The 10,120-nt window shown below is 54.4% G+C and overlaps 1 protein-coding gene and 1 long non-coding RNA gene across 2 annotated transcripts; one reads left to right on the top strand and one right to left on the bottom strand.

The window, feature by feature from the left end:
- Positions 1–2,588: 2,588 nt before the first annotated feature.
- Positions 2,589–4,733, bottom strand: LOC100545707. Its single transcript, XM_010714109.3, has 3 exons — positions 4,581–4,733; positions 4,340–4,490; positions 2,589–3,839 (listed from the first exon to the last, which is right to left on the bottom strand). Exons 2-3 carry the CDS (start codon positions 4,379–4,381, stop codon positions 2,871–2,873), a joined length of 1,011 nt encoding a protein of 336 aa, XP_010712411.1. The 5' UTR covers positions 4,382–4,490; positions 4,581–4,733; the 3' UTR covers positions 2,589–2,870.
- Positions 4,734–7,830: 3,097 nt separating this feature from the next.
- Positions 7,831–9,116, top strand: LOC104911862. The gene is made up of 2 exons (XR_794222.2): positions 7,831–7,990; positions 8,627–9,116. It is a non-coding gene; the product is annotated as an uncharacterized LOC104911862 (long non-coding RNA).
- The last annotated feature ends 1,004 nt before the right edge of the window (positions 9,117–10,120 follow it).

Below are 10,120 nucleotides of genomic sequence, written 5' to 3'. Positions count from 1 at the left end.
CTCCGCACCAACAAAGCTCGGCGGGAGCAGGGCCCCGGTTAATGGCCACAGCGAGACCGCCGCTCCCCACCCCCTCCCCGTGACGCATCCGGAGCGCGGGGCCGGAAGTGACGTCCCCAGACGTAGCCGCGAGCTGGTCGGAAGTGGCCGCGCGCGCTGGCCGAAAGTGACGTCTCCGGAAGTAGCCGCACGCTGCGGCGCGCGTTGGTTGGCGTCCGGCCAGGGTGGCGGTGGGTTGGTGCCGGAGCGGGAACGGCGCTCCGAGCGCTCAGGTGGCGGAGGAGGGTGGAGGGGCTGAGAGGGAGAGGGGGCGCGGGCTGCGCCAGGGACTGCCTCGCCCCCCGGCACAGCGCCGCTTACGCTCGCAGCCCCAGGAAGAACCCGAGATACCCCGCTCGCCGTACCGCGACCCCGGCCTGCCTCAGGCAGTGTCCCGCCGCTCCTTTCCTGAGAGGACAAGCGGAGCGAACGTCCGCACTGCGGCGCCCGCAGCAGCCTTCGTCCGCTCCCACGAGGAGGGCTGAGGGCCTCGTGAGAGCGGTGCCAGTAGGTGCCCCACCCGCTGCTCCGTGCCCCGGGCTCACGCTGCGAGGGGGCTCCCGTCGGAGCGCTGTGAGGAGCGGATGGCCGCGCAGCGGAGGGACGAGGTGGCTCTGCAGGAGTGCTGCTCTGTGCCCTGCGCCTGCTGGGGCGTGGCCGTCTGTGTCCTTCCCTCGTATCTGAGTGCGGAGCGCTGTGTAGAAACACGAAAGAGGACAGAAATGCGTCTTTGATTAAGACTTGGCGTTATTTTCTACTGGTATACGTTTAAACCACTTCTGCCTTTTCTGGCCATGAAGTGCTCTTTGAAGCAGTGCTTTGTAGGGCAGAGCCATGCCAGCAACAGTGCTGTGGTTAGCTACGGTGCTCTAAAGCTCTTTGCTTCCACCCTTCCTGGCACATTCATGCTAAGCTTTTGTCTCCTTAAAAGTAAGAAAAAAATGCTTGGACTATTTTATTTTAACCAAAGTTACTGTCATTTACAGTGAGTTTGGGGAAAACGATTTTTCCCCCTTTCTCCACCCCTTTCTGGTATGATGAGTGAATGAGTTGGTGACCTGCAAAGCAAGACCCTGCAAACGGTTATTTAATCTCTTGCCAGACATCCCTTCCTGGAAGATGTACAGGTTTCTGCGGTTAAAGTCTCAGCAGCCAATCAACTTGCAGTTTACTTTTATTTCTAATGGAGGTGTGAGAAAGTTCTGGGTTCAACTGAAGTTGCTGATGAAGAAACAAAATTATGATTTTTCAGTGATGACTTCTGCATTGGGATCCCAGAGCCACTGGAGTGGGAACAAAGGGAAATTGAGGGTGATATTGGGGTCCCAGAGCCTCCTGGACAGGGCCCAAGGGGACCTGGTGCACCGAACCACCAGGGAGGGAACAATGAGGAGATGCTGTGTGTACCAAAGACACTGAGAGACATCAGGAGAGGAATTTTGGGTCCCATTAGAGTGATATAAAGGAGGCATCCCATAGAGGTTAGGGGCTCTTAGGGGTACTGATTTTTTGAGGGAGTGGTCTTATTGGGGTTGGGAGGGTTGGTCTACCATTGAGACTGGCGACTCCGGGGGCTACTCTTCTGATTTATTTTATTTTATTTTATTTTATTTTTTTGACGAGTCTTATAGTTGGGTCCTTTGTGGTGGGTTCCTTTTTTTTTTTTTTTTTTATTGGGGGGAGTCCTATAGGAGTTGGGAGGGTCTGTGGATTCCCATAGGTTCTGCCTTTTTTCAAGTGGGCTTACTGTATTTGGGAGGGTGTGGGGAGTCCCACTGGCGTTGGGGAATTTTGGAAGGGTCACAGGCATCCCATGGAGATTGAGGGGTCCTGTGGGACATGAGGGGTCCCCTTGGGGTTGGGGACTCCTTAGGGATATCTTTTTTGGGGAGTCCCACAGAAGTTGGAGTCCCAGGGTTTGCAGTGAACACCACAGACCTGCAGACTGGAGCTCCTTATCCAACCCTGCCATCTTGCCTCCCTGGCAGCCCCTCAAGACCCCTCAAATGGCCCTTTAGTGACTCCAGGAGCCCTTGGCCTGTGGCAGGATGTAACAGGACCACTCTTGGACCACACTTGTTGATTTTGGTGGTTGGGGGCTGTCACCTTCCTGCAAGGTCTGGAGGTCTCCAATCTTATCCCATTCCAGGAGGGGGGACATGTGGTGATGCACACAGAAGATGACAGGGACATGACCGTGGTGGCCTTGGAGATACCAGGACACCCATGGGAATTCCCTTTTGTTGTCATGGTAGCTTTGGGGATCTCAGAACCAACAATGCGGACACCAGGAGCTACCCATGGGGACACCAGGACCCCTTTGTGTGGTTGAGATGGCTTTGGGGGTACCAGGACCCCTCATGGGCCCACTGGGAAGTGACATATAGGGACATAGAAGGGATGTGAAAGGGACACATGAGAAGGTGATACATAGGGACCTGGAGAGGAACAGGAGGATAGACATGAGAAGGGGACACAAGAGGAGATGCATGAGGATCCTGCTGACATAGGATATCCTGCTGACATTAGGGATAAAGTGACACGGAGCCAGAAACTCGTCAAGCGGTAACATTTTTATAAAACAAAACCATTTTTATAAAACAAAATAATTTTTATAAAACAAAACTGTTTTCCCATTTTTATCAGGAAGTGGTGGCATCCCTGTCTCTGGAGGTGTTGAGGGGATGCATGGAGGTGACACTGGGGTGACATCTTGTGACAGCCCTCACTCCATTGGTGGTTGAAATGGCGGTCCTGAAGGCCCCATCTGCAGTCTCCATGATTTCATGGTGGTGTTGGTACCACTGGTCCCTGATGGACGTGTTTGTCCCCTAGCACAGCCCCGGTGGCAGCAGCCCAGGGAGGGCATTGGTGGCCTCTTGGCAGCACTGGGTGACCTTGGTGGCCTCAGTGACACTGGAGGTGGCCAGTAGGCTCCGAACACTCCGCAGTGTCCCCAAGAGGTACTCCCGGGTCAGGCGGGCACTGGCATCCCACAGCACCTCGGCCACCACCACTATCTCTGCTAGCTTCTTGGGGATACCCATGTCCCCCTGGGTGGCCTTGAGGACATCAGGGCCAGCATCTCCAGTAGTGACACCCACCATGGCCTTGATGTCCTTGAGACAATGCTCCACATGACTATAGTAGTTATAGGTCCCCATACAGGCAGCTACCAACTGCACCAGGAGCCCATGGGCCACTGCCGCATGTTGTCCCCTCTCCTTGGCTGCCACTGCTGCCACCACCGCCACTGCCACCTCCTCGGTGGCCTTGGTGGCTGCCTGCAGCCCTTCCCTGGCCTCTGCCACCCGCATATCATGGGCTGCCACCACCTCTGTGACCTGGGCCACCTCTGAGGACAAAGGCACCACTCTGGTGGCAGCTATCAACCCTTTGTGTGCTTTGTCCTCTCGTCTCACCGCTTCCACCAAGTGGCCCTTGGTGGCCTCAGTGGTGGCCTTGGCAGCAGCCACATTCCCACAGGCATCCCTCAGGCATGCAGCATCCTCCTGCAGCTCAGCCCAGATGTCCTTCACTGTGGTCACCGCCTTCTGCCATGAGTCAGTGATGGCTGTGGGGGCACCAGGCTGTTCCTTGGATGCCCCCAGGGTGCGTCGGAGGAGGGTGGCATCGCCATCTGGGTGCACCATGGCTCTGCGCACACCAGAGCTGAAGGTCAGCAGCCTGGCCCGCAGTGAGCCCATGTTCCCTCCCAGGGAGATGTCACCAGGGATGGCTCCCAACTTGCCCAAGGTGGCCACCACAGTCACCAGGGGCTGCAGCAGCTCTGGGGACACCTGCGGATGAGGACATGAGAGGTGGTGGTCCTCCCAAGACCTCTGTATTGTCTCTGCTGTCCCCACCAGGTCCCTACCAGTTCCATCTTCCTGATGATAGCCCCAAGCCTTGTCTCCTGGTCCCCATGTCTCCAGGTCATGGCCAGCCACCCCATCCTCTCTGATCCCTCCCCACTATGCTGCCACCATCAACTACTGTCCCCTCAGTCACCATCCATGTCCCCCCCCCACTCCTATCTCCTTGCCTCCTTTGCCACTCCCTGTCCCCTGGTCCCCTCTGCCATCCCTGTCCCCTGTCCTCCTCTCCCTGCTGTCACCTCCCAACCTGTCCCCTTGTCCGGTCAGCCACCTCCTGTCCCTTGTCCCCTTCTGCCACCCCTTGTTCCCTCTGTCACTCCCTGCCCCATGTCCCCTTGTCCCCCCTTCTGTCACCTCCTGACCCCTTGTCCCCCCACCGCTCCCTGTCCCCGCCCCCAGGACAGCTCCGCACTCTGCCCCACCTCAGAGGGGCCGATGGCCCTGGTGATATCCTGTGTCCACATAGGTGGTGCAGCGGGGCGACAAATGCCGGTCCCAAGGTCGTTGCTTTCAGGCTGGATTGCACAGAAGACCCAAACTCCAACAAATTAATGCAGTTAGCAGCAATTAGTGCTACAGCAGAAAACATATAACAATAAGTATTAAAACAGATTACTAAAACAGCTTATTTTGAGCCAATTTTCTGCAAAATGGGGAAAATACCGTTAAATCTGAAGCTGGGGACCTATGGGTCCATCCCTGTGGATACTCGGAGTGGGGATTCAGCCGACCTCGGTAACAGTGAAAAGAAGGAAAGCGAATCCAAAACGGGGCTGGGCGCTGCCGCAGGGAATTGCAAAGGGAAAGGAAAGCTTCCTGCAGAGCCAGAGGACGATTGGCTGGAAACATGTGGTGTGGGGGCATGCCGGGTTCTGTTCCGTTTCTGATTTCCGGGAGGTAGATTCTCCCTTTTCCAGAGTTTCTTCCTCATTTTGGGGTTATTTTTCCACTTTTCCTCATCTCCTGACCATCCACCGCCCCCAGTGTCCCCTGATGTCTGATGTCCCCCAGACCCCCAGCTTGTCCTCAGCTTGTCCTCATCACAGCTTCAATGGTGACTCTGGTTTTGTCCTGACACCTCCCTAGTGTCTCCAGTGCTGTCCCGGCGTGCCCCCACAATGTCTCCCATGACTTGGGGGTATTCTTGGGGACAATCTCGAGATCTTTAGTGGGAACATTTAGGGGCATTCCCCCTTCTGCCATCCCCATGTAGCCTCCTCCAACACTTCCCTAACAGTGGAAGAAGCATCAGTGGCTTTTCTGGCCTTGGTGGCAGTGGTGGTGTTGGTGGCAGTGGTCCAGGCTGGGTGTGCTAGTGGGACTTTTTGTGACACTGATGGTTGACAGTGGTAGCCAGGTGTCCCCCAGATTTTTCCACAGCCCACAGGGCCACCTGGCAGAGTTTGATGACAATGGCCAGGCAAGGGACAAGGTGGCTTTCCTGTGTCACCCTCAGCACATCCCACATCATGTCCACCTCACCTCGCTGACCAATGGGAGAGCCCAGAGGAGGGGACACTGGGGTATCAAAGGGAATGGAGATTCCATTACCTGGTGTCCCCAGTCCCTCCTGGTGTCCCTTGTTCCCTCCCAGTGTCCCATCCTCTTTCATTGTTCCGTGTCTCCTTCCAATGTCCACCTCCCCTCCCATTGTCCCCATTCTCTCTCAGTGCCCCCATCTTCTCCCATTGTCCCCTGGTCCATACTGGTTGACTCTATACTGGTCTGTTCTGGTCAGTGTGGGCTCCCTCATGCTCTGTACTGCTTCCTACAGGTCTACAGTGGTCCTTACCAGTCCATACTGGTCCTTGCTGATCTAGTCTGGTTAGGGAAGGGGAAAAACTACAGTGCTCCCTACCAGTATGTACTGGTCCCTACTGGTTTATGGTAGTTTCTACTAATTCCTACTGGTTTTCAGTGGCCTAAACTGGTCTGTAGAATACCCTAGTGGTCCATACAGGTCTATATTGGTCAGAGAAGGGTTTCTTGCTGCTCTGTACTGCTCCCTAGTGGCCCGAACTGGTGATTACTGGCCTGAACTGGTGCCTACTGGTCCGAACTGGTGTCTACCAGCAGGTACTGGTCCCTACCATCCTGGACTGGTCCCTACTGACTGGAACTGGTCTCTGCTGGACTGAACTGGTGCCTAGATGACTGTAGAATTCTCTGCCATTAGTGATTCAAGTAGACCTTTAAGGCTTCCTACTTGACCTTATTGATTTCTACTGGTCTGTACTCATGCAGCAGAGCACAGAGGAGCAGCAGCCCCATGGTGATGTTTCACAGGATTCCCAGAAGCCATTGGTGTTGTTGGTTCTGTCCCAGCTCCTGCTCCAGTTCTTTGACACCAGTGGTAGAGCTTGGTAGAGGGCCTCCAAGGCTTGGTAGAGCCTTCTGTCCTGCAACCTTTGCACTGGCATCAGCTCCGCCACCTCCATCAACACCGGCACCAAGATGGCCTTGAGCCCCTTCAGTGGTGCCTCAACCATCACCACTGCTATCTTGGCCTCCTCCATTACTGCTGCCATCATCCCTGGTGTCCCCAAGGCCTCTGCTAGTCCCACCAGCACCAGTGTGGATGCTGACAAGGCTGAGGCTCTCACTGAGGTTAACTGGAGTGAGGCCAAAGGGACTCAAAGAATCAGGGCAGGGGAACATGCACTGGGGACCTGGGTGGCCAGATGGAGACATGAGTGGCTGGTTGGGGACACTTTCTAAGGAGTCAGTTATATCTGGCTGGGGATACCTCTTGGGGACCCAAGTATCTGGGTTGGGGACACTTCTCAAATATCTAGGTGTTTGGTTGGGGACATCTCAGGGGGCCCCATATATCCATGTGAAGATGTCTCTTTGGGGACCCAGCTATCTGGCTGGGGATAATTCCTGGGGACCCAGGGAATCGGAGGGGAACAACTCCAGAAAAAAAAAAAGACCCAAATATCTGAGAGGGACCAGCAGTCCAGAAGGTGACACTTCCCCAAGGATGCAGGTGGGAACACCACTATGTTCCCCATGGACCTGTCCCCATCTGCCACCTGTGGACATGTCACCACTTGAACACCAATGTACAGAGAAGGGACAACCTAGGAATGAGGCCCAGAGCACACCTCCCCTTGGGGACCCAGGTTTCCATTTAGGGTCACCTCCTCCTGGGGAATCAGGTGTCCAGGTGGGGTCTCATCTCTCCTTTGGGACCCAAGTGGTTGCAGTGCCCACTGCTGTCCCCATGGGTGCTACCAAACTGCTGCCATCCCTGTGGTGCCACCATGAGGTCCCCAAGCTCCCTGAGCTTGGGAAACCACAAACTTCCCCTTCTATCACCTCATGAGGCTGCCGCCATTGGAAGTCACTGCCTTGAGGACAATCCTGGGCCCCCACTGCAGGATCCCCATGTCCCCCAGCCCCCACCTGTGCCTGTGAGGACGTCCCCAAGTTCGTGGCACTGCCCCTACCCACTTCCACCCAGGGCCCAGGTACCACTAATAAAAAATACTCGACTTAACGGTAACAAAACTTTGCTGTTAAGTTTCTATGCTTGGTGGGGGACCCCACTGGGCAAATGTGGGGCAGGTGGTGATCCATGTGGGATGTGCTGGGGACAAAGGGGACCCTGGAACACACAGGGGGCATTTGCTGACATCTCAGAGTCATGTGGGAACACTCTGGGGACAGGCAAGTCCACAGTAAGGACGCGCCACAACACGTGAGAGCACAACACTACCAGGACGTCAGGACACCCACCTAACCCCTGCGCTAGCACCTTCCCCTCACGCTACACAGTCACTTCTCTCTTATTGGTACTCCGCGCTGCCACTCCTCCTCTGAGCTCTTCCATTGGTCAATGAGGAGGCGGGACCTCCCACTGAGTGCACTTATTCCGCGGGCAGGGCGGGGGATGGGCTCTCTGCCCTGGTCCGCGCTGATTGGTTGCACCGCCTCGAGAGGGGGAGGGGCGGAGCCTAAGCGTTCTGCGTGTGTACGGCGGGCGGGACGGACGGACGGACGGACGGAGTCGCTGGGAGGAACTGTTGTCCCCCTGGAGGCAGTAGGGAGGCGCTGGAAGTGTATGTAAGGTGGGCTAGAGAATATCGGGGGTCACGGGGATGTAGTGGGACCACTGCAGTAGGGAAGTGGGAATCTCTGGAATTTACTGGGAACCGCTGGGAATGTGGGTGGGGATACTGGGAGGTGCTGGGATTGTGAAGGGGTGGTTAATGGGAGTAACTGGGAGGCAGCAGGAGGCTGTAGCTCCACGCGTTGGCTGCCCTTCTTCAAATCAGATCTTCACAGCTATGGATGGAGTGGGTTTCCTCTGCTAACCCTGTCAGCACACTGCCCACCTTTTAGTATCTGCCAGGTGGGGTAATTTCCTTCTTGTCGAGAACTTCCTCCCGATTGAGTAACTGGCAGCTTCTGGAGAGCTGCTGTGATCAACAACTGGACCTAATATTTTCTGTGACTCCTCTTTTAATAGAGGAGACAAGTGACTGCACTGGTTCAAATGGGAGACCCAGCGTGCTGCTGTTTGAGATTGGGCTACCTCGACTTAGGAATGCGTGTCAGGGTGTGGGAATCAAATGTTATTTCTGCATTAGAATTGGATAATATATTTTTTTTATTTCATGATCTCCGCTGTCATAGTTCTTTTTGGAAGTCTTTCTGCTTAACTTGGGGGAGTTCTCTGATAGTTTACGTCACTTATCCTCTAGATGACCCTTCCCAGGAACGCATGCTCTGTATATAGGTGTATATATGTATATTTTGTCATACACGCTGCAAGAATATCTTGCACGAGATCAAACCAGAGAACAAGTGATGGCATGCCCGAGGAAGCGCCTGAAGGGACATCAGAAGGCCTGGCATCATCTCCCCCTCCCCCCCGTTGCTCCTTGTTTAACGAAGACTTGGAAGCAAATCACCATATCAATACGACAGGAAGAGCGCTGAGACATCTTTGAAACAACGGGATGGCTGCTGACTGACACCAGATAACAAACAAATTAACAAGTAATTAACCAATGTAAAAACGTTCTGATAAGATTGTGACCCTGGAGTACCCAGCCAGTGGGAAAACAGGGCAGAGGGGGGAGGCAAGGGGAGGAAACAGGGTATAAAGACTGCCATGTTGTGTCCATAGGTGCTTCTGCTTGTGGGATGCCCGCCATTGCAATGGCGAATAAAAACTGCTTTTATCAGAGATACTGTCCTAACAAAATTATTTGGATATTTCCAATAATTTGGGGGCTCATCCGGGATTATTATTGCCTCTTTGGGTGTCTCCCTACTGCCCTGGACAGGATAGGTGCACCCCGCTGATTTCAGCGGTCCTGTCTGGGTGGTGAGGTGACTCCTTGGGACGGCCGATAAGAAACCGAGACTGTTAGATAAAGGATGGGCTCTGTAAAAGCCAAGGGGCAGGTAGGCATGGGTGTTGGCCACTGCGACCCAGTAACTTCGTGCACGGACCAAGGTAAGGAATTTAATTCTTGCCTTGGGGATCGGTTGAGACTCTTGAGTGTGTGTGACTGAGACGAGTGCGGAGTCCCGACCTGCGGTTCCGTTGTCCCGCGAGGGGCACGGCCAGGGACGGACGGAGCGGCTGTGCTGGTGGAAGGAAGAGTCTCGGGAGGGAGCTGTTGGTGTACGGTACCCTGTGCACTTAACAAAGTGCCAGCAGTGCACCCCTATTGAATCCGAGAATCTGAGTAAGGTACTCCAGAGGGATTGGCCCTAAATCCGAGAGTCGGAATGTGGTGACCTGTGGGCTGGGTAGTTTACAGTAGCACTCCGGAGGGATGGGGAAACTTCCCCGAGAGCAGGGGAAAAAAAGTCCCCAGATTTGTGCCTAAAGATAGCCCCTTACGAAAATGTTTCAGAATTGGAAAGACGATCTCAAGACCAGGGACAAGGATAAGAAAAAGATGCTTAAATATTGTGTACAAAGATGGCCTAGAGAGCCAATAAGGGGAAAATAAATATTCTGATCAGATATGGATCTGACAAAGATTGGGTGTGTCAGATTCTGAATTCTTATGTAAAGAATAAAACCCCCTTTTCAAAGGAGGAATCAGACTACGCTGTTTGCTGGATTCAAGAAGCCAGTCTGTTACTAGTAAGGAAAGGTCTGGACCAGGAAGGGGAGGAAATAGGAAAGAGAACCAGAAAGATCATAAATGGGGTCCTTTAGATAACTTCCCCCCCTC

Source organism: Meleagris gallopavo, chromosome 8, assembly GCF_000146605.3.
Source record: "Meleagris gallopavo isolate NT-WF06-2002-E0010 breed Aviagen turkey brand Nicholas breeding stock chromosome 8, Turkey_5.1, whole genome shotgun sequence".
Lineage (NCBI taxonomy): Eukaryota > Metazoa > Chordata > Aves > Galliformes > Phasianidae > Meleagris > Meleagris gallopavo.
This window is presented reverse-complemented; position numbering and strand designations above follow the sequence as displayed.